The 24,788-nt window shown below is 43.4% G+C and overlaps 1 protein-coding gene across 2 annotated transcripts in view; it reads left to right on the top strand.

The window, feature by feature from the left end:
- Nucleotides 1–24,788, top strand: part of TGFBR2 (transforming growth factor beta receptor 2) — an 83,246-nt gene that overhangs the window by 49,249 nt on the left and 9,209 nt on the right. For both annotated transcript variants that reach the window (XM_045856750.1, XM_045856749.1), the window contains exons 4-5: nucleotides 13,776–14,575; nucleotides 16,188–16,329. In XM_045856750.1, coding sequence (XP_045712706.1) covers nucleotides 13,776–14,575; nucleotides 16,188–16,329 — 942 coding nt within the window. The remainder of the gene's footprint in view (nucleotides 1–13,775; nucleotides 14,576–16,187; nucleotides 16,330–24,788) is intronic.

Raw genomic sequence — 24,788 nt, 5'->3', positions numbered from 1 at the left:
ATTTGCTTCTGAACGGAAGGATGCTTTGAAGCACATGGAGCGGGGGACGGCACATTTCTTTGATAAAGGACCAGTTAATAAGCATTTTTGGCTTTGCAGGCCAGAGAGTCTCTGTTGCAGCTACTCCACCCCGCCGCTGAAGCAACCATAGACCGTATGTAACAATTGGACACAGCTGTATTCCAATAAGTCTTCTTTTACAAAACCAGGCTTCGGGCCAGCCCCTGATGCAGATGGTCATGTGATCATGTGTTTTTTTCTTTTTTTTTTCTTTTTTTCAATTTCTCTCTTCAGTACTAACTACCAGAAAAGCTTAGAATCCAATCTAAGTTATGCTTCTGTCCTGTTTGTGTGCATACATTTCACATATTGTTATCACCCCTGCTTGCCTGTTTTCCTATGTTTATCTTCCCTCTGTCTTGATTCCAGCTCCTCTGTCTTCCTTTACTATTATGCCTACCTATAGGTTGTGTGAGAGTTTTCTATTTTACAGGATGGAACTATCAGTAAATACATCAATGATATCTGTTTCACTTAGAAACCAGGACTCTAGAAACCACTCTGACTCAAAGTTCAACCGATGTGGTTCAGCAGAGAAGCAGACCATCAGAGGCCTGCTGTCACCGGTGGGTGTTCATGGCTGACCTTCAGCTGTCTGCAGTCAGCCTGCTCTCCAAACGGGGCAGACAAGGACTTCTAGTAGCCACTGAGTTTCATTCCTTCCTCTCCCATTGTCACAGAATTTCTTTTAAAATGAAAACAGCCTCTTTGGTTTGCAAGCCTAACTCTGGCAGGAAGACAAATGATTTTTTTTTTACAGTATCAGACACGCGGTTTCCTGTCTGTGTTTAACTTGCTAGCAGAACATCTCAGCCAGCTGGTTCCCCCTGGACCTTCTGTGACCTCAATAGCATTGCCTCCTGCCATCCAGCAAGCCCACTGTGTGTATTGATCCCATGCCTGGTGCGCTTGATGGGCTCGTATTGGTTTCGGAGTCAGGGAAGAGCTGGAGGTGCTGCCCCCTTTCTCTCAAACCTCATTTTGTGTTTGTTCCACTCCAGGAGCAGGGAGCAGGCTTCTTGGGTAACTCCTGGGTCTTGCCTGTAAGAAATGAGAAGCACAAATGGTGCTTTGGCAGGTCCGGGGTTCTGGGTGTGCTGCCTTTGAGCCGTGCACTTGCTACTCAAAATAGCTGTCTCACCAGCTGTGCATTTTTGTTTCGAGAGAAACAGACCAGGTTTACTTTCTGGTCTAAATGCAGAAGAGAAAAAAATAAGCGTGGAAATATGGTTGCGAGAAGTTGTTAGCAGAGGAAGAAAATTATGGATTGAAGTTGCTAGTCTCATTCCTGGGAAGAGAAATGTTATTTGAGGAGATGACTCACAGCGAAGGGTCCCCTGGTTGTGAATGAGTTGGGTTAGAAAGCATCCTCTGAATCTGTGAATTTGGCCCTGGGTCTGGCCAAGAAAATAATGAAGATTGTGCATGCCAGAGGCCATTGTGACGCAGTCAAGTGAAGTTTGGAGAATGTATCTGTAGTGACTTTAGTCAAATAAGTGGCTTTTGTAGATTTTTATTTTCCCAAGCAACAGAGTAAACAAGATGCTCTGAGGCCAGATGTGGTGGCCGGTTATGATTATTTCCACTCTGGAACCTCATTCTGATATGAATCACTGTAGAGTGGAATCCACTGAGGACATAATAGTCCGTCTCAAGTCTCATCCACTGGACGTGAGTGACCAGTATCACTGGTTGTGAGTGACCAGTATAACGGTTGGACCAATGGGTCTGGCATTGCTGTGAGGCTGTGGTGAGATGCCGGCAGTTTCTCTTCTCTCCCCACCACCACCTTCTTGGGTTCTATAAACAACACACGATGGATGATGGTGAAAAGGGTCCAGAGAGACTCTTTTTGCTATTTTACAAGTATCGCCATGTCCCACCAGTGGAAAAACATCAGGGAGCAAGCTAACCACCATGAAATTGACTTTCATTTCCGCCCATGCTCAACTTCAGAGACTGTGTTTACCGCCAGTTGGACATCTGGCTGACTTGCTTTTGGAAAATCTTTTCTGTTACTCAAATCACTCCTGTATGTTGCTAATTGTGTAGAATATCAATTTTTACCAGCAATAATTATGCTTTTTAAAAATATATAATAATAACTTCTAAAGAAACAATTAATATTGGATTTTCTACTTTTGAAAACATATATATACCCCTTGTGTTACCCCATTAGGATATAGCTAGTTCTAGTGTCAGGAACAATTGATCCTACGTTTGGTCATTAAAACTCTTTCCATTCCATCGTCCAGGTCCCATCCTATTTAAAATTTCTCCTGTCAGGTTGGAGTAGCCATTCCCAACTTTGGCTGCCCATTGGAAACACCTTATTGACTTTAAAAACCACTCATTAATGGGTCTTAGCCCTGCAGTTTTAGATGTAATTGGTCCAGAGCCTTGAATCAGGATTAAAAAACAAACACACACAAATACTCCCCAAGATATTTTAACACACAGCCAGTGTTGGGAGACACCAAACTCAAGACAGTTTGTTCTGCCAAATCTTTTTATATTTTTTCACCATGTTCCCCATATAACCTGGAAAAGGATGGTAGCAATTAGAGAAGGGCAACCACCACCGGAAGTATCAGCAGCTGAAATTTCGCCTTCTGCGCTAGAGGAAAACGAGCAAACAAAATACCTGTATTACCTCACCCCCGGGGAATAATACAGTTCTTTACTGTAGGATGTGACTCTGCTTTTCACAATTTACAAGCACTTACTTCAGGATGAGGCCAAGGGCCCCCCTAGGATAGGTGTCTGAGGTTTTAGAAGTGATGAAATGATACACGAAGGGTGGGCACGTTTTAAACTTGAAGGCATGACTGAAAGGTTGGATGGCAAGGATTGGCTGCTCCTGTCTTGGCAGAGGTGAGGTGGTGGGGGGAGTGGGCACAGCTGCAGGAGGTGAGACTCTCTGCTGGGAGGGAATCGTGGCAAGCCGTGGCTCGCGTGGAAAGCCAGCAGAGAAGCAAGGCTGTGTGCTGGTGCCCTGACATGTATCAATCCTGTGAGTCATCAATGGGATGCTCTAGAGTGGTCTGGTCTCCCTGCTGGAGAAGATACTGAGATCATTTAAGAACTCTAGCTCTGCTTTCTGGCTTCCTGAGAACAGGAAGGACCCCCAGAGAGAGTAGAAGATGTAATCCAGAGAAAGAATTGAAGAGTCAGGGCAGGTGGGGGATCCTAATAAAACTCACCTTTAGGGATCAGCAGACCATATCATGGAGGAGAAAATGAAAAAAATAAATCCAGACTCAAAGAACATACATCAGGCTGAAGTTCTGTCCATGATGGAATAGACATTCGTAAGACATAGCAAAACCTGGCCCATTGTAGGGTTCCTTGGTAATGTGAGTTGCCCTCCTCCTAAAACCAAAGCCGCAGAAATAGCAAGAATCCATATCCCAATGAGGACTATGAAGGTTGGTAAGTGGAAGGAATGCCTGACACAGCAGAGACATAATTAGGGTTTTAATTGCCTGGAATGACCAGTAATATGGAACAACAGAGAAATGGAAAGTGAGGTACACAGGCTCACAGGTTCAAACGATCAGTTGCAGAGGGGCAACTCATCAGAAAGCTGGGTGGGCATCTGTTCATGATAAAGACCCAGGGCTTACAGGTAAGTCAAGGCCATTGTGAAATCGGGGTGATCTGGCTGAGAGAACCAAAACAAAACAACAGAACAAACAAACCAGTAGTCATCTTAAACTGCACCCATAGGAAGGGGCAGTGAGAGTCCCACTGTCGTCTTTGCTGCAGAAATGACATTCCAAGCATTGTCGCTGGGCCTAGCGAAACATGTCATGGAGGATGTTGAGTAGCAAGGACGATTTCAGAGAACAGATCACTTTATACTTGGAATAGAACCTGGTATTTACTGGACACCAGCTGTATGCTGGGCAGGCAGATTTTAGGGTCCGACAAATACATCAGACTTTAGAGTCTGATACACATGTCTTTTGATTAGTGATCGAAGGACACAGGGATGATTTAGAGAAATGAGTTAAAAGCCCACCTGGAGTATAGGAGTTCTCATCCCATGGAAAAAAGGATCATTTTATCATCTCTTTCTTTAGAGAGCAGCATGAAAACCACTAAGTGGACGTAACAGGAAGGCTGTGTATGACTTATCATAAAGAATAAACTTTTTAAATATCCCTATGTTTAGAGTTAATTTATTCTGTCTAATAGATCTGCAGCTAGATCTATTGGGATTAGATACTGGGATGATTTATAGAGGAGTGGGGTCACTTTGTTGAAATATTTCAACCAGAGATTTTATCTCTATCTCTCAGGAATATTCCAGAAGAGGTTGTCATAGCAGATTAGACTTCACGTAAGATCCTTATGTTGGGGAGAGAGGTGGGAAGGAAATAGTGGAAGGGAGACTGTGGGGCGGGCTGCAAGAGTTGGGGAATAGCTTAGTTCGGAAATATGTGTCATTGGCATACAACCACAATGGACTAGAGGGAAGGCATCTTCCATCATTTTGGGGAAAAGAAAATATTCTCAAAATCTGTCCAGAAAGACAAACAGTCCTGTCAGTATGCTGGAAGTTAAATTAAATCCTGCATGCCCAGTGAGCTCACCGTCCTTCTGTTGTTTCACTTCAATGATTTTTAAAAATTGTTTGCCTGAATTTAATTGTTTGCTTTTTATTGAGATGATGGATGGGGAATCATATCACATTCTACCCAGGTTCATTTGACTAGAAAATTCCCATGGATTTTTCTCACTGGCCAGCACTGAATGCAATTGTATGAGGGCTCTGCAGACAAGTCCACTGCAAATGTTCTTTGTGAGAGAGAAACATCTCCATGGCAGAGTACCAAGGGACTTCTTCCGTGTTTGCTAAAGCTGCGTTTCTCCAACTCATTTGTGTAATTGAATCATCTAGAGAATTGTGTAAAATGCAGCTTCTGGTTTGGCAGTTTAGGACAGAGCTGAGATTCTGTGTTTCTGATGCAATAAGTTCCCAGGTGATGCCAGCTGCTGGCCTGAGAAGCACACTTTGAATAGGAGGGTGCCAAAAGATTCTTTCTGTATGACACCACCACCATTTTAAAAAATGCGGAAAATGATTGTAATTGGAATCCCTAAGTTCGATATTTATATAGTCTAATGGCCTGGCGTGTGTGCATGTGTGTGCGTGAGTGATGGAGCAAGACCGGCTGATAAGGACATGGAATGTAACAAGATAAAGAGGCAGTTTGTTTTGCTCCTTATCTTGCTCTGTTGGGATCCCAGCACCGCACGTCCACCTGCTGAGTGCTGAGTCTCAGCAATGCTTCCTTTGCCTGATCGGTGAACACACTCAGAACACATCCAATAAACATTTAGGAGAGGTCAGTACCATTTGTTCCCTTTCATCATTTCCTGTATTATAACTGGGTGCAACTTTACCAGCTGTATGGTTCAACGGGGCTATGTCTCTGGGAAGACCACAGCATTCAAACTGAAAAGCACATGTCCCCTTTAGTGCAGCCAGACTGAATACCTCCATAGCCTTCTGCCTTATTTTTGTTTTTCCAGACTTCAGTGTATGTGTTCTTAAACTTATTTCTGACAAGGCTGTATTGCTTCGCTTTTTCGAGAAAGAATTCTGAAGCTCAGATAGTCATGGGGCAACTGGTTTCTCCATAAGGAGCATTATTATTTCACATGTTGTAAGAAGAGGCAAAGCAAACTAGTCAGGTTACATGCCTTATGATACCTTAATGCTTCTTTACCAGACTGAGACTTTTTTTTTCTGGTTAGAAATCTGTGAAATATGTTATTAATCAAAACCAGTTTATTAAAGCCTATCATAAAATAATAAAATATATTTATGGAATGCTTTCTATCTTAAAGGTATAATGCTTAAGAGCTTAAAGAACATTATTTCTTGTCAGACTACAACCCAGTGGGCTTGGTTCTGGGTCGTCTTCATCGTGCAGATGAAGCTGAGATCCCAGATCACATAATCAGGAAACAGCAAATCCAGGTCTAAAATCAGAGTCCCAGGTTCTTAAAAACCAAGTTACATTATCTCTAAATATACAGAACAGTATCATGGATTTTAAATCTCAAGATCTACTTTGATTACTCTTGGAGCTTACTATTGCCTGATGACATATTACTAGTTTAAGCCTAGAAATACTTTGTTCCCCTTCAAATTGCCAAAAAAGGCAACTTCGCAGTGTGCACTGAGAAAACCATGACATCGGCTCTCGGCTGAGTGTGGTCCCAGAAACACCGTGCTTTGGAAGTGGAGCAACATGAAAGATATGAGCACAACACTCAGATCGTTGTCCTAGAACAATGAAGTCTCTTCCAAGAGCAGCAGGGACTTCAGGATTTTAAATACAGACGCTATTGCAGGATATTCTGCTGAATTGTTAAGGGGAAATAAAATGACCTTACATGTCAGGCAGCCAACCAGCATGGCAAAGAAAGCTGATTCCAGGACATAGAGGAGACTTGGGATTTAAAAAAATCCTCCACTACACTGTTTTAACAGAATGTACTTTGTGTTAGTCTGTTTGGAAATAAACAGGCTTTGTTTTTGTTTTGCTTTTGACTGAAAGTAAGAGTACTTTGAATATTGTGAATCTTTTATTCTTCCTGGTACCTAGATCATTCCAACATTGTAAATGGTTTTGTTAGGGAAAAAAAGCTGCATGTTGGTGAATCTGTATAGTAGATGAGTTGGCACCATGACATTGGAGACCAGCAATGAAGTTGAGATCCCAGATCACATAATACAGGACCAGGCTAGGTGAGGCTGTAGACTTCTAAAAAAGTTCTTTATCTGGTAAGGTCAATTCCTCTCTGTGTTTTTACATTTATTAACAAAATGCTGTTCATGTATTTTCCTCATCCTTTGAGTCTTTGCTGGGCCTGTAACTCTGTGTCCCCTGTGTGCTTTTGCCCCATTATCTGCCCCACAGAGCTCTACATGTTGTACCAACTTGGGGTTTGTTCATTCTTCCTCTCATGTCTTTGTTTTCTGTTTCACCAGGTGCAGCTATCTTTACTGTCTCTTCCCTTCTGCTTTCTTTGGCTCCATAATCTTGTCCTTTTTCGGAGAGTGCATGTCAACCCTTGTGTCGGCTTACTCTCCCGAGAGCTGCCGTACCATCCCTTGTCAGTGAAACCCACCCCCTCCAAATGGGCAATGAACCACACCGCAAGGCGCCTCTGCTTCGACCCCAGCTCCTTTTATGTCTCTTTCCCCTGTTTTCACTCCTATGAAATGGGAATAATAATACATATCCAGCAGTGCAGCTCTAAGGATTCAAAATAAGCCATGTAACGTATGGAGTAGGTGCTCAATAGGTGACGGCTGGACTTTTTAATGTTATAATGAACATAATGGCTTGAGACAGGAAATGCTCCCTTCCCCCAGCCTATCTCTCTTCGGCACAGTTTCCTTCTTTGGACCTCTGCCAGCTGCATATATATCCTGTTGCTTCAGATGAACATGTTGGCTTGTGAACATCTTTGTGGTTAGAGGGTCACTGCCAACTTCAAAAGAATCTCTGTAGCTGTCACGTGATGTTCACGAGTATACCCACGCAGCAAGGTATGTGGAAGACAGTCATCCATATCCATGTCTATTGTTCAAATAAAATAGTGTCTTGGTAAGTTTTTGCTCCTAATTCCTTCTTTGAGTGGTGGAGCCCATCTCCCCAATTCATCTGTTTTGATTTGGTTTTCATCAACACATGCAATTGATCCACGGAGGCTTTTTTACTGTGTTGGTTTACTGTGTTGGTTAATTTAGTGTCTTTTTTACTATGTGATTTTTTAAAAATTGTGACATATAGAGGTTCAGTTTTGAGTTCCTTATAGCCACCAGTGCTAGAAGCAACCTGTTCTCATTGTCGTGTGTGTGTGTGTGTGTGTGTGTGTGTGTGTGATTTAGCAACTTGTTTACTTTTAAGTCCCTCCAGAGGAATGTATACCATGGATTTTCCTCTTGAGGTTTTCTGCCAATTTGTATTTTTTATGGCATACTAACATTTACCTGACATTTGTCTTTTAAAAATATTTATCAATCAAGACTGACATTTGCAGATGGCTCCTTATTTGCAACTAAATCCACCCTCTCTATATAGGACACATTTGGCTGGAAATTTCCAGAGTTATTAAATGGACCTCTGGGTTTACTGCTAGGGACATAGTTTGGTGGCACCTCATGAAGGAGCCACTCAGACCTGGGGAATGAGCTCGCCTGCTTGCCCATGTGTGAATCATCATAAACCTCAATATCCCCTTTTCTTCCTCCTCTCTCTTCTCTTTCTTTTTTTTTCTTCTCTCTCTCTCTAAAATGAGATGGTGCACGTTGCTCAGTGCCTAGCTCAATAAAGCACATTATGGTAATTATCTTTATTATTAAGAGAGTTCAAGGGAGGGGGTCCCATCATTTTCCACTGCAGAGCTCCCTGGACATGTGACTACAGCTGGGACAGAATCCACGGTTGCCATGGGAAACACAGCATCATGCCAGGAGGCTCCATCCTGGGCACCAGTTTCCTCCCTTACCAACTCCCCCAAGAAACAGAAGTATCTCAAACTCTGCTCTAGGAAATCCTGGCCAAGGGATGAGAGTCAAGTGCCTTCTCTCTGCCAAGGGCTTTCTGCATGTGTGTGTTCCATGGACTTCTTCGAAGTCTAGAGGAAGCTGTGGACCCCTTCTCGGAGTGATGTTTTTTAAATGCATAAAATATAAAACACAAGATTTCAAAGCACATTGAATTGCAATGATCAACTATTTTAAAAATAAATTTTTGCTACAGTAATATCTGCTTCTGTGGTAATGCTTTAAATAACAAAATCTACCATCAAACTTGAAATGTCTAAGTGATGAGTATAAATGATATGCCAAGACATCTGCAATAAATGTAATATGGCGTGAAAATATCTGTGGTTTCTATCGGCAACAAAGTCATAAGTATGGCTAATACTAGGAAATGTTACATTTTAGCTAAAGGTTAGAGAAAATTAAAAGATGCAAATTTTGCTCGTTTAAATTCACAGAGGCACTGAATTCTATCCACAGAGCCTAGGCTCAAAGCTTCTGCTATTATAATAGAGAGACTCATTGTTTATAACCCTGGGGAGCTTCCCCTTATCTGGTATACCCCCCAGAACTGTATCTAGCTCAATGTGACAGAACAAGGGAGTGCAAAGGGTAGGTTGGGTCTTGAGCACTAAGTTACCTGTGCATCCAGGAAACAATTCATGGAAGGTTCGAATAGTTTAAAAACTATATCCTGATTCCCCCACCTATGTTCTATCTAAGCCCGAGGACAGGTTCTGAGAAAGAAAAAGATTTTAGAGTTCTTCCTCATGGAAGACTTTCTTCCCACTCAGAGAAAAGATGCATATTTGCAGGGACACCAGTCAACTTTGGTTCTAGGTAAGAACAAGGGAAATAGTCTATACACCCAGAATATGCTCCTTAAGACCCATTATCCAAGAATTGCCGATATCACTTGACGGATGGCTATAAACTCGCTTAATCCAGCCCCCAGTGGAGAAAACCACTTCATTAAACTGAGAGGCTATATGAAATCGTTGTGAAGTGTTTCTCACCAATGCAAAGTCTCAGCGTTACGGCATAGGGTTAAGAACAGGGGTCTCACCAATCCGACGCACCTCTTTTCAAATGTCAGCTTTGCCACTGCCTAAGTTTATGACTTCAGGAGATTATTTAAACCATCTGACCCTTTTAGGTTCCCCATGTGTAAAATGGGGCTTATAATAATAGCAGTGTCTACCTCATAGGGTTTTTCTGATTGAATATAAATATTATATGAAATTCTTAGGACACAGCCAGGTTCATACTAAGAATTCAATGTATTGGTTTCTGTGTAATTGGGGGCTGGTGAAAAGAAATACTTCCTGCTGGTCTCTGAGTAAAGATGATGTTGGCTTGTACCTACACCTACAGCTGTCGTTTTTTCTAGTAGCAGCATAAGGGTTAATACTGTGGCGGGGCGTGGGCAGCTCCTGTTTAGATAAAGCCACATCCCAAAGCTTCCTCTCAGCCCTTTTGCTATTGTGCGGGTTTTTCACCACCTCTTTGAAGTTTCAGAACTGACAGATGTTGTTCAATAATTCCCTCCCTACAAGATACTTACATGTAGATTTTCAAAAAGAAAACACAGGAAATTCGAGGGGAAAGTAAAACTTTGGTTTCTGACATTGAAGGTGGGGGTGTTTCTAGAGACTTCTTCAATCAGTGACCGTGTACATTTCAGGGATTTCTGTGTTTGTGCTTTTCTGAGCTTGGAAAAGACTCTATGGCCAGGAGTTGTAAAATTCAATTAGAAGTGATAGATGAACATTTCATTTGGATGTTTTTACACTGCTTAATGAATTGGAGACACAACTAAGTAATTATGCAATTAGTATTTAAAATTTTCTAATTGTGTTGGTTTCTCATATGTGATAGAGAATATTCACAATGGGTCGAAATAAAGTCTTTTCAAATCATGCCAGTATATTACAGGTTATTGAAGTGATACCTACAGGAGAGTAGCCAGCAAACTTTTTTTGCAAAGGGGCAGGGAGTAAACATTTTAGGCTCTCTGAGTCAGAGATGATCTCTGTTGCATGAACTTCTTAGTTTCTTCTTTTTAAAAATTTTATTTTTTTAATTGAGGTAATGTTGGTTAATAACATTGTATAAATTTCAGGTGTACAACATTATAATTTGATATCTGTATATTATACTGGGTGCTCACCACCAAAAGTTTACTTTCCATCTTTCACCATGCATTTGATCCCCATTACCCATTTTGCCCTCCCCTCTGGGAACTACTATACTGTTGTCTGTATCTATGAGTTTCTTTGTTACTTCTTTGTTGTATATTCTACATGAGTGAAATTACACGGTTTTTGTCCTTTTCCATCTGACTTATTTCATTTAGCATAATACCCTCAGGATCCTTCTGTGTTGTCACCAACGGCCATAATTCATCTTTTTTTGGGCTGAGTAGTATTCTATTATATGTATGTACCATATTTTCTTTATCTAACCATCCACTGATGAACACTTAGGTTGTTTCCATATCTTGGCTGTTGTCAATAAACATGAAGGTGTGTGTGTGTGTGTGTGTGTGTGTGCATATCTTTTCAATTCAGTGTTTTCATATCTTCAGATAAATACCCAGAAAGGGAATTGCTGGGTCATATGGTAGCTGTATTCTTTCCAATTTACATTCCCACCAACAGTGCACGATGGCTCCCTTCTCTCTATATCAGCTCTAGCACTGGTTATTTCTTGTCTTTTTGATAATAGCCATTCTGACAGATGAGAAATGATATCTCGTTGTAGTTTTTATTTGCATTTCCATATCAGTGAATTTTTGTTAAAGATTTTATTTATTTATTTTTAGAGAGGAGAAGGGAGAGAGAAAGAGAGGGAGAGAAACATCAATGTGTGGTTTCCTCTCAAGAGCCCCCTACTGGGGACCTAGCCCACAACCCAGGCATGTGCCCTGACTGGGAATCGAACCAGTGACCCTTCGGTTCACAGGCCAGTACTCAATCCACTGAGCCACACCAGCCAGGGCTTTCAGTGAATTTATTTTTAGAGAGAGAAGGGAGGGAGGGGGAGGGAGGGAGGGAGGGAGGGAGAGGGAGAGAGAGAGAGAGAGAGAGAGAGAGAGAGAGAGAGAGAGAGAGAGAGAGAGAGAGAGAGAGAGAGAGAGAGAAACATCAATGTGCGGTTGCTGGGGGTCATGGCCTGCAACCCAGGCATGTACCCTGACTGGGAATCGAACCTATGACACTTTGGTTCGCAGCCCACGCTCAATCCACTGAGCTACACCAGTCAGGTCATGAATTTTTTTTTTAATGACCCTTTCAACGTGGGGAAAAAGACATTCTTTGCTCAGAGGGCTAAATGAGAACAGCCATGGGTTCTTGGGCTGTAGTTTGCCGTCTCCTGCTGCAGAATATCAAAAATGTGAAGGACTTTTGTCTCCTCTAAATAATCATTCATTCAGTTTCTACAACAAACATTTGCTGACTAGCATAAAGCGCCCCATCCTGAGGCCGGTTCTGGGTGTATTATGATGATTGAAACAGACCTGGCTCCACCCGAGCAGAACATACTTTCTTATGGGAGAGACAAGCAATTGGAGAATCAAACCGATTTATGAAGGTGGGATGTCTCTGTAGTTACAAACAGGTGGCTTACTCGAAACAAAGACATTCACTGGACACTTCAGATAAGAGAGATGGACTTACAGGCAGAGAATGTTGTTTCCAGCTGTTGCACCTGGTTATTATGTCATCTGCCCCCTTAATTGTACTCTCCCAGCTCATGCTCTGCCAGACACTGGGACAGTCCACATGTTCCCACAATTCTAGTCCTTTTTGGTGTTGCTTTGCCCCACTGCCACGCCTACCCCTAGTTCCACCTGCCCTTTGTCCCTTTTAAGGTTCCTAGTGTGAGTAAGAATTCAGGTTTTTAAGAGTCAAATTGTATCCCTTCTCCTATTTGTTGTAATGTGTTAGTATATCATTCCTCAAAATACTGAGTTTTTGCTCTTGGTTGTTGAAAATAGGATGCTTGGGGGTTACTCTTCCAGTTTTTGGTGGCATCAGATAGACTGAAGACCTAAGGTTTTCATCTGGAGCATATAGGTAGTGGAAGTTGGTGTTTCCACTTAGAATTTGCCATAAGAATAGGTCGTGAATCCTATTAAGCCTAAAAACTCGAAATTGATGTGGTACTACCTTCATTTCTCACTGTGGTTTATTAAATGATGGCATCAAATGCGATTAGGTAATGGGTCCCCTTCAGGAGATATGGTTATCTCCATTCACTCAGACTGTATTCTCATCACTTCTCCCCCATAACCTTGAACACCTGTAGTAGGTGAAAACTGCCAATCGAATAACTACAGATCCCTTCTCCAATACGATGCCTGGTTCCAAACCACCTACTCATCATTGTCCTTTCTGTTCCCATGTGCAGAGCAATTAGTTTGGGAGGGTTGCTTTCCCTCAGAGAGCACTGAGGCTTCAGCTCTGGGTAGCCTGGATGTTGATCAGAACAGGACAAGGTAGGGTTTAGAAAAGAGCAAAGACTATGTGAGTATTATGGCAATCTCTTTGTTTTTACCAAAGAGTTGTCATTCTTTCTCTATTCCCAAAGCCTCCCTCAATGCCCTGAGCATAGCTCGCACTCAATAAAAGCTTGTTCCGTTTATTCAGTGCTTATTGAGGACCTGATGTGTGCGAGGTGTTGTTTATAGTCGTGAAGAAGAAAGACATGTTCCCTGCCAGTCATGGAGCACTCAGTCTGTGACAAGTGGGGAACGTAGGGAAAGATAGGTATAAAACCACTAGGTAGAGTCGCAGTTATTTAAGTTGTGCTACATTGTTACATAGGAAAAATGTATGAGTTTATATAAATTAAAATGTATGGGATTATATAAAATAAAATATTTTCTAGATTTCTTTTAGGCAGTGGCATTTAAGCTCAAGTTGGAGGGGAAGATAGGAGACATTGAATGAATGGCCACAGGCAGGGAAGACCAGACAGGTGCACGCTAGCATTTATCCTGGAATAAAAACTCACAATATATTCTCTATGAAAACTGTACTGATGTCGGTGTGTCTAGACACTTGACGTGTACACCCACTTTCTCACAGAGCATCCCTACTCAAGCCAACTCCTCTCTCCTGTTTTGTTCCCACATCAGAATATTCCACCAACACCCCCGACTTGTGGTTAGTCGTGTTCCAAGTGACAGGCGTCAGCCTCCTGCCACCCCTGGGCATTGCCATAGCTGTCATCATCGCCTTTTACTGCTACCGTGTTCACCGAAAGCAGAAGCTGACCCCATCCTGGGATACCGGCAAGCAGCGGAAGCTCATGGACCTCAGTGAGCACCTCGCCATTATTCTGGAAGACGACCGCTCCGACATCAGCTCCACGTGTGCCAACAACATCAACCACAACACGGAGCTGCTGCCCATTGAGCTGGACACCCTGGTGGGGAAAGGTCGCTTTGCCGAGGTCTACAAGGCCAAGCTGAAGCAGAACACCTCAGAGCAGTTCGAGACCGTTGCGGTCAAGATCTTCCCTTATGAGGAGTATGCTTCTTGGAAGATGGAGAAGGACATTTTCTCAGACATCAACCTAAAGCATGAGAACATCCTCCAGTTCCTGACGGCCGAGGAGCGGAAGACAGAGTTGGGGAAGCAGTACTGGCTGATCACTGCTTTCCATGCCAAGGGCAACCTACAGGAGTACCTCACGAGACATGTCATCAGCTGGGAGGACCTGTGCAAGCTAGGCAGCTCCCTGGCCAGGGGCATAGCTCACCTGCACAGTGACCACACCCTGTGCGGGAGGCCCAAGATGCCCATCGTGCACAGGGACCTCAAGAGTTCTAATATCCTCGTGAAGAACGACCTGACCTGCTGCCTGTGTGACTTTGGGCTTTCCCTGCGTCTGGACCCCACTCTGTCTGTGGATGACTTGGCCAACAGCGGGCAGGTAAGTTAAACCTGATCACCCACCCCCAGTTCTTAACCCCTAAATAGCCCTACACTCTCGACACTTATCTATATCCCACCCTCTCCTGACAGGGGGCCTTTGCACGTGAAGAGCATGTCTCCTCCTGTTTCTTTAAATCCTCCCCAATTCAGGACAGACATTTTTCTCCTTGCATTGATCCTCATTTCTCTTCCATTTGAAAACCGTTTTGTGTGTGTGTGTGGCTCAAACGCTGTTAGCAGTTTATCTCTATTTTTCTCTCTCCTATGATGATACTCAGCCCTTTCTACTCTTACTGCTATTAGTACTGCTAGTGGTTATATTGTTCTGTTGCATTTTGTTTTACGTTGTTCTAGAAGGCAATCTCCTTGAAGTCCAAATCCACATCCATTTGGTCACAATGCCTTGAACGGTGAACGTGACCAACGCATACTTGTTGTGTGAGTGATGGAGTGAGTGAATGAACAATTCCACTTTTGAAGCATCCCGCCGGGTAAAACAGAAACCGGTTAAGCTAAGGAAAGTGACTAGAAATTACCAGGACATCCTTTTTGAATGACGGGGCCCCATGTTTTCACATACCGGAAGCTTAACTGTGGATTAGAACGGAGTCTCCAGAGCACCACTGTTTTCTCTAACCAGGTGGAGGAACGTGCTGCTGGAGCCTTTAGTTACTGCTCAGTCAGCCCTCTGGGTCCAGGGCTGCCCGGGCAGTCGTGGCGTAAACATATCGAAATACGAACAGATTATGTGCCAAGAGACTGATTCATGCAGTGACCTATTAAACAGAGAAATTCCTTCTAATGCATGCATGCAAAAAAAAAAAAAAAGCCCCAAACCCAACATTCTTTGGAATAATAACATCAGTGCACTTGACCTTCCTTAGATCCTTGGGAAGGCAGGACTTTAATGTTATTTAGTGAAGCTCTATATGCTGCATTATCCAACCTTTAAGTGATTCCTTCCTTAGAAATGTTTCTTTTCTCCTTTGTGTCACAATGTTTTCATATTATCAGTCATAGTCTAAAGAAAACTACATAAAGATCCAGATTTGGCCTTTTACTGTGGAAATATGTTCATACAATTTAGGAAAAATTGTATGAAATGACACGGCATTCTCGGCACACTAGAATGTGCTATGGAGCAAACAAAAAAGAGTCAGACAGGCTTCAAGGGACCAAAACGATGGGCAAGTGTAATTATTTCCACCATCAATCTTGGAATTTCAGGAATGAAAAAATATTTAATTTGCGAAAGCAAAAGTAAACGTGTAGAGTATCACAGATGTTGTCCCCAGGTTATCTGCAAGGATGTTATTGTATAAGACGGTGACATATATCACGGATCCCAACAAGGCTGCTCTGGGGTTTGGCATTTCCTTATTTTGGCATGCTTTGTTTATATTATTTAAAGGGTGTTCAGGAAGAGAACACCTATTTTTAAAACTAATTACATAAGCTCTCCCTTTCTGTGCAGGTCTTGTTATTTTTAAAAGCCTTGTGCTTTTCTGAAGATGATCCGCCCAGACAAGGGAAAACATCAGCTATATTTCGAAAATGAAAATGCAGTTGGAATGAAATAATGGGCCTCGATGTTTGTGTTTGTGCCTTAGGTGGGAACTGCGAGATATATGGCCCCAGAAGTCTTGGAGTCCAGGATGAACTTGGAGAATGTCGAGTCCTTCAAGCAGACGGATGTCTACTCCATGGCTCTGGTGCTCTGGGAAATGACATCTCGCTGCAATGCAGTGGGAGGTATGTATGGACCCCCGTCCTGGGGCCATGGTGGATGTGCCTGCAAAATGATGTCGTGTTATTTGCTTCAAACATGACTCTAGGGGTACCAAGGAGCCAGCCCCGCAGTGAGAGCCAGTTGGTAACTGGTAGTATACAGCCATCACTGTACAATTTGAAGTTGTGCTAAAAAGCGCAAAACCTAGGTCTTTCGCCTGAAAGCTATATTTGGAGTATCAAGTTTTCCATCTCCTTTCTTAGAGTATAATTACTTCTTTCTCTTAACATATCTCTCCATGGATATTTAAATATCTGGCAGGTGATGAACACTAATAATGTAAGAGTTACTTTTACTTATCAAATGGATAATATTTAGAAAAGTATCTGATTTTATGAGTGTGTGTGTTTAGTTTTTTCAGAATTATAAGATCTGGGAGATAGAGTTGACTAAAAATTTACTTTTATGGATGTGACTTTCCTATGTTGGGCAAAATGAGCAGAGTGGTTTGATGTTGTTGTTTTTTTTCTAAGTTTTGAAAAACCTAGCTCGAGAGGTTAGTGAGGAATGCGGCATTTATCAGGGTTGCAGAGAGATGTCATTGTTTTAGAGAGTATTGTCGCCTGATTTTTCTGGACATGAGAATGGCTGAGGTCCCCATCATGTTCTGCTTTCCTGAGTCTCTCTTCCCAGTAGTTCTCATCAGTTTATGCATCTCAACATGGTCCTGGCTGACTATTAAGTCAAGCCACACTGACTCCAATTTTATTTTTAACTCTTTGTTTTGTAATAATTGTAGACTTGCAAAATAGTTGCAGAAATAGCAAAGACAGGAAGTTAACAGTGGTACAATACTCTTAATTAAGCTACAGAACCTATTCAGAGTCCCCAGTCCCCAGCCATGGTTTTTCTGGAACGGAATCTAATCCAGGATCCCCCACTGCATCTAACGCTCATGCCTCCTCCGTCTCCTCAGACTTGTGGCAGGTACCAGCCTCCCTTTGCATCTCATGACCTTTGCCCTTGTGAAGAATTGAGACCAGTTCTTGTATAGATGGTCTCTCACTTTGGGTTTCTCTGATGTTTTCTCATGATTAGATTAAGAGAGTATATTTTGGGCCCTGGCTGGCGCAGCTCAGTGGATTGAGCGCGGGCTGTGAACCAAAGCATCGCAGGTTCGATTCCCAGTCAGGGCACATGCCTGGGTTTCAGGCCACAGCCCCCAGCAACCACACATTGATGTTCTTCTCTCTCTCTCTCCCTTCCCTTTATAGAATAAAGGGAAATAAAATCTCCTTTATTTTATTTATCTAAAAATAAATTTTTAGATAAATTTATTTTTAAATTTAAATAAATTTTTTAGATAAATTTTTTAAGTAAATTTTTAGATAAATTTATTTTTATCTAAAAATAAATAAATAAATAAAATCTTTTTAAAAATTGAGCTATAATTAATATACAAAATTATGTTATTTTTAAAAAGTATATTTTGGGCAAGAATACCACAGAAATGACACCGTGCCCTTCTCAGGGCCTCCTATCGGGGCTGTCCACCTTGATCACTTGGTGTAGGTGGTGTCTGCCAGGTTTCTTTCTCTGTAATTATTTTTTTTATTTGTAAATAATACATATCTTATGTGAAGGCACTGTGATCTGTTTCCAAAGACACTAAACACATGCATAGTCAGGACTCTAGACCTGTTTCTTATCATAATTTTACCTACTAGTTTTAGGATCCATGAGTAGTTCTTACCCACCACAATTATTACTGTAATGTTTTTCTAACAGTGACTTTCTATTCTTCTTACTCCTCCTGTGTTTATTATAGATATTTTACTGTAAGGAATACCTGTGCTTCTTTTCACCACCCCCTGTCATTTACCTACTTAATTATGTATTCATATCAGTACGGAGTTGTGGATGTTTATTTTAGTCTGTGGGTATCCAATATTATCATTATTTATTTTGTTGCTTCAGTGGCCGCAGCACTGGTCACTGGGCCCACCTACCCAACATTCTGCCCAATGCGGACTTGGTTGACACACTTTCTGGATCTTGATTTTTCGTCCTGTTTAGAACATGCTTAGCCAGTTTTTCAGGATGGGTGCCCCCTGAGCACCTTGCTGTGCCATCCCTGGTTTCCATGGTGCCTGCACGGGGATGGCACTTCCTATCCAGCTGACGCTGTCATTTTCGGGTTTGCTGCCTGAGATTTCTTCCCCCACAGCACTTTCAGAAGTAACTTGTTTTTTCCTTGCACAGTGAAATTTGTTTAACCAAGTTTCAGCTGCTGAGAATAATTTTCTGTTTGAAAGCTTTGACAGTTCCAGAATGAATCCTTAGACCCGTATGAGCTGTGGGAGAGATGATGCTGTTGTCACTGTCAGAATAAATTTACCTACATTTCAGCATCTTTCCCATCCTTCCGAACCCGTTATTCCATAAACATGAGCGGGAGACGGTGTCTCTCTGTCTTTCGCTGTCAGGGCAGCCAGCTTGTTAGGGCCAAGTGGGAGCTCCCTGCCTTCGTTGTTATCAATGATGAAGCCCTTTCCTGTTGCTATTTGCTGAGTGTGGAGGAACTCGGGCTAATGGGGAAGAACAGAGTTCACCAACTTTGATGAGCTCTAAAAACAGATGCAGGGTAAACAAGTTTTCCCAAGGAACAGGATCTCATTTGTTCAGCTCACCTCAGAAAGCCTTTCATAACCTTCAAGGTAAGAACAGACAGACGGCTCTTGGGGAACCGGAAAGAGGCCATCCTAGCTCTCATGCTGTTTGATCTTCAGCCCACAGGCCTGTTTCTTCCATCTCTGCTCGGTCTGCAAAAACCAAAGTTATTTCTCTATCGTCATTTGGGTCCAACAGAAAGCCCTTCACTTGCTTAAATGTGTGAATTCATATATGAAGTCCTTTTTATTTTTTAATCAGGTATTAAGTCCTTTTCTAAAATTCTTTCAAGAGCATTTTTGGGGTATGTCCTAAAGACCTTAAAGACAGATGTTTTTAGCTTCATCTTAATTTCAGACTTTCCGTTTACATTTCGAGAATCTCTTGGAAGGTGTATAAAGCCTGAAGACAAATGGGTTCCCTCCTGGCTCCTGTAGAAACACACAGGTAAAGGCAGGTCTTGCTCTCAAGAAGCATGTAATTTACTGATGAACCAGACTTTGATTTTGTCTCCTTTACTTCTTAAAAATTTACACATGCAGACACAGTTCTTACCTTACAAAGAAAATCAATAATCATGCCCTCCAGTAGATGTAGGGCTTTAATTGATCAGATCTAAGAGAGAGGGCAGGATGAACATGGGCTTTCCTTGAGCTTAAACATCTGTTCTGTCCCTTGAAATACAACATATGCAATTGTGATTTTTTATCACCAGTCTCATTTCTGCAAAGGAAATGTGGAATATGCTTACCTCAGTATAAGGAATGATAGGTCAATATTTTATTTCACACCATGGGGCAAGTGACATTCCATTTAGTTTACTCTGAGCGGGAGAGCATCTAACTGAATGAAGTAGGATACTAAGCAGCGAGGGACAATCTTGCAGGAGAATGTGAGCTCCCAGTTTTCCTGCCTTTGAGCAAGTCCATTCTGTTCTTAGGGCTGAGCCCAAACTCTTCACGTGGGTGTGAGCCAGCCCTTGCTTGCCTCTCTAGGCTTCTCTGCACATAGCACTCTTTTCCTTCTGCAATCATCTTTATGGACATTTTTTAGGTCTCACTTCCAGCCTTTGTCTCATGTTTCCTGGGACTGGAACCCTGAAATCGACTTGTAAACAGCAGGCAAGTGCATTTCAGAGTGGTTAGTACTGCAGGAAGGTAAGGCAGCGGGGCACAGGAGACTGAATGCTCATGCCAGCTAAAGGGAGTGTGGCAGTGGGGTCAGGCAAGGAGGGACAGGTCAGCTCTGCAAGGAAAGATAAGACCCAGGAGCATCCTCTGAGTTGCCCCTTTTTTAGCCAGCCTTTCCTCTGTGCAGAGCAGCACTGATAAAGCACACCATTGGGGAATTCTCACTTTTACCAGGTGAGAAGATGCACCCAGGTGATGATAACACCATTCTGAAGCCAATTTGTACAACTTCATTAGCAGAAATTTCTACCCAGGAGCTCAAGAGATACATTGTCATTATTGAAGACAGTGGTCAAAAGCAAAAGGCTTTCTGGTGGAGGTAGGTTTGCTCACGTAATAAAACACAAAGGGGTGATAGCTACCATGACATGAGCACATGCTTCATGGATCCGCTTGTTGAACCTAGCATGCATTCTTTGGAGCATGCACTGTTATTAGCCCCATTTTACAGATGGGAAAACAGAGGCTTCTGGAGGTGGGGAAAATTGTGGATCGAGGAATCAAAGCCCTATGGTCTGACTCTAAGCCACAGGCCCTAGTCCATGCTGGCCTGACACATTGAGTACATGTGTTTAGTGAATGGCAGGTATAATCGCCATTATTTTTATTATGGATAGGGTAGTCAGTACTGTTTTGCGCATCCTGGCCTTGACACCAAGCCTTTCTGGAAATACCTGGCAAGACAATCACACATGGAGGATACTCAATGACAGCCTCGCTTCTGAAAGATCCCAGTGATTGACTTTCCCTCTCAGGGCCCCCCTGTTGGCCCGGCAGGCTCAATAGGGATGGCCCAGCCAAAACCAGCCCACAAGCCCGACCAACCCCTAAACCTCTAGCCATTTAGGCCTTTGAATAGAAGCGGACACACAGCCGACAGCTGAGCGAGTATTTAACAAAGAGGAAAAACACAACCTGGAGAAGGGCTCCTGAGTGTATTGTCAGCTCCCTGCAGTCTTGTGAGACAGACAAAAAGTACCAATGCATCACAAAGAAAGAAAAGGGGGGAAAAAAAAAGAGGGTGGGAGAGATGGTCTGCAGACTTCAAGGACCAGGATGGAAGCACTTCATTTTCCTGGATTTCAGGGGAGTCTAATTTGGAAGGCAGATATAAAAACTCCGGGGCCCTGCTTCGGGGAAAACTGTCAACAACTTCACTCGCTGTGAAGTTGGAACCACAATCAAAGCAACAGCTGGGGCCCAGATGCTGACTTTCAGAAGAGTATCCTTGCTGTCCCAGAGACGTGCCCTCCCAGTGCTGCGGAGCTGGGAAGAGACAGGAGCGTAGTTTCTCTTAGGAGCCTTCTGAGAGGAATTAAAGTAAGCCGAGAGGGCCTGGGAGTGGAGGAGGGTGGGGGAGGGAGCTTCTGTCTATGACAAGACTGCCAGGAAAGGCAGGGGAAGGGAAAGAAGGTGGAAAGAAGAACAAGTTGTTCTCAAGCAGTGAAAGAAAGAAGATTCTTGGGAAAGATGTTGTTTGAGGCTCTCCGGAAGGCACTGAGGTGTTGCGCCTCACTCACCTGGTGTGGGAAACAGTCTGGGGGGGGGGATGGGCACTTGGACTTGGTCTGAGTAAATCACTCTACCGTATGGGCATCTGCCTTGGGGTGGGTGTCCCAGACCCTAGAACAAGAATTTGAGTGTATGTCGTTTATTTGGGAATAGATCTCAGGAAATGCCAGTAAGGGAATGGGGAAGTGAGTCACAAAGGGGAAGGAAGCCAATAAGTGGCGTGTTGTCAAGCAGGTCTCCACGGCGGACAGCTGGAGCTTAACCCTGTTGGGAACCCTGGGTGCAGCGTTGAACACGATCCTCAGCATCACACCCCCCAACTCAGGAGGAAGCTGGGTGTTTATCTTTGGTTAAGGGCTGCGCCTGGGGCAAGTTGGGGCGGTGAACTCCCAGCCTGCCCATCGTGAATGAAGAGGATCAATGCAGCAGTTTGCGTGGCCAGTGGTCCTATGGCAGTACACTATCGTCCCCCTCATCTGCACGCAGTTGCACTTTCTGCACTTTCAGTTATCCACAGTCACTCAAAAGTATTAAATGGAAAATCCCAGAAGTAATTCATAAGTGTTAAATTGCACAGTGTTCTGGATAACGTGAAATCTTGCACTGTCCTGCTCGGGATGTGAACCATCCCTTCGTCCAGCATATCCACGTTGTTTACGCTCTCTCGACTGTTGGTCCCTTTGAAGCCTTCTGGATGATCAGACCTGCTGTCTTGGTATCTCAGGGCTCATGTTCAAGTTTACCTTGTTTTGGTTAATAACAGCCCCAAAGCACAAGAGTAGTGATGCTGGCAATTTGGATATGCCAAAGAAAGATGAAGATTGCCTTCTTTGAGTGAAGAGCTGAAAGTTCTTGACTTAATAAAAATGAATTGCACACACACACACATATGTTGGGAGGGGGTGATACTATCCATGGTTTCAGGTACCTGCTGAGATCTTGGAACATCTCTCCCTTGAATAAGGGGGACCACCATACTAAGTAATGATGGAGGACTTAAAGGACACTGTGATTCTTATTTGGTGGATTCTGTGGGTATGGGAACTGAGGCAGACAGTGTAGACAACCCTTTTCCAAGTCCTCACGTCTAGTTTATAATGGAGCCAGGCAAACAGATCTGAGAAGCCCCCTACTGGTGATGCATATTGTTAGCACTATTTTTTTTTAACATGCTAAGTTCAGTCTTCCTCTCTAAGCTCTTTGCTTCTTAGGGGCACTTCCAATTTTTTTTAAAGAGTGCTTCTCATTATAGGTTAGGCAGGGCTAGCACTCTGAACTAATCCCACTCACCCCTTAACTTGCTTCCTCTGCGGGGCATCCCAGAAGGGAGGCCTGAGCCTAGGCATCGTTTGATCAGAGGCACAGAGAAGAACCCTAGGAAGTACTGCATTAACTCTGTTGCTAATCATGCCTCGATCTGGTGCCTATGGCATAAAATGCCACAGTCCCGTCTCCTCCACCTCCACCACCGCCCATTCATGGACTTCCCTATCCCCAAAATGGTTTAATGTCAGTAAGTAAGAACAGTAAGGACAGGGGTGCCCTTTGTCATCAGTGGCTTTTTGCATAGCTTGTTTAGAAATTATAAACCATAACATCCACCAGGTCTCAGAAGTTCCCCTTCTTGGGGTCATAGGGTGGGAAGCGACTAGCCAAAGCAACGAGGGACACATTTGTGACAGGCATATTCCCAGCTATGCTTGTTCTGGTTGGGGGAGAACGGGCTCACCGAAATGCTCGGTAGAGAGGGGAAAGCCTGCAAGCTTCCTAAAAAGGCAAAGCCATTTCATCAGAGTAACAGTAATACAGTCGGCAGTTCTGAGTGCTCTTCCCGGAATCCAGCGCGCTCTTTGGCCTCAGTTTTCTCAACTGTAACACGAGGTGTTGGATCGCATCTCTGAAGACACTTCTTCGTTATTCTCTGTCTGACTCATTTGAAACCCATAAAATATCTTTAATAACTTGTGTTCATTTCCTCTGTCAAGACGCAACTCCTGTTCCTTGCAAAACACGTAGAGCAATGCTGTGGAAGGTTCATAGTCCTCAAACTGGTTGCCTGAAGTTTGCAATATAAGGACAGAAACCGAGAGTAGGTGTTTGGTAACAATACAATGTGCTGTTGCCTTGTTACCCAAGTGGCATGCATTCTTGTAATTCACGTGTAACATGTTTCACCGAAGCCTCGGTCCCCAGTGAACTGGGGACAAAACGCCTGCTTTTTCTTTTTTTTTTTTTTAATTAAAAAAAAATAGATTGGGAAGTGCTGATCTGTATACAATAAGGAAAAAATTTAAATCCTTTTTAATCCCACCATTCAAACTAAGCCACTTTTGTGAACCAGGGGGTTAGAAGTGGAGAGAGATTTGCTTTTGTCTCTACCTGTCTATTTAATGAATTTGTAGTTTTTCACAGCCTACATTTTCTAAAATATACAGACTTTGAGAAGCAATATGAAAAACAGGGCTAAAAGACATGTACTTTGGCCCCAGTCATTTTGCCGAAGTGGATGAGCATCTCAGCCTCTGGAGGACTGGAGTGAGGGGAGCACGCTGCCATTGAAAACCAACTTTGTGCCAGTCGCCAGCTCTGCCCAATCCCCCAGGACTGTCTGGGTTTCAGTGGGTGAGGTTCTGTCCTAGGAAGGACCTTGGTGCCCGCCTGGCTGGCAGAGGCTTCCTGCCACCTCTAGAGGGTTCAAGCTTCCACCCAGGGGTCTGTGGCCACCTCCTCCCGCTGAGTTGAAGTCTCCGTGGTGTTCTGAGGAACTCTGAGAAGACCTGAGGAGGCGCCAGGAAATGGCCTCCAGCACCATGTCTGTGAGCGGTCATCCTCCGCATCCTGATGGAGGCCAGAGAACAGCATCGCCTCTGTAGCCGCAGAAGGGAAAACGGAAAGGCAGCGCTGCCTGGAGCTGCTTTCGTGACCCCACAGTCGGGCGGGAGGCCAGTGACTGAGAGGCGAATGGACACACACGGGCATTAGGTCGCCTTTCTACCCATGGGAGGGCGCGATAAGAAAATTGGTGGGAGCAGGATGTTCAAGATGAGGGGGAAGAGCAAAGGAAGAGGAACTGCAGAAATTCATAATAAGACAAAAAACAAACTTACATG

The sequence above is a fragment of the Phyllostomus hastatus genome, unplaced genomic scaffold (genome assembly GCF_019186645.2).
Source record: "Phyllostomus hastatus isolate PE091 unplaced genomic scaffold, TTU_PhHast_1.1 phas_scaffold_129, whole genome shotgun sequence".
Classification (NCBI taxonomy): domain Eukaryota; kingdom Metazoa; phylum Chordata; class Mammalia; order Chiroptera; family Phyllostomidae; genus Phyllostomus; species Phyllostomus hastatus.
Note: the sequence above shows the minus strand (reverse complement) of the source record. Positions and strands in the feature narration are given on the sequence as shown.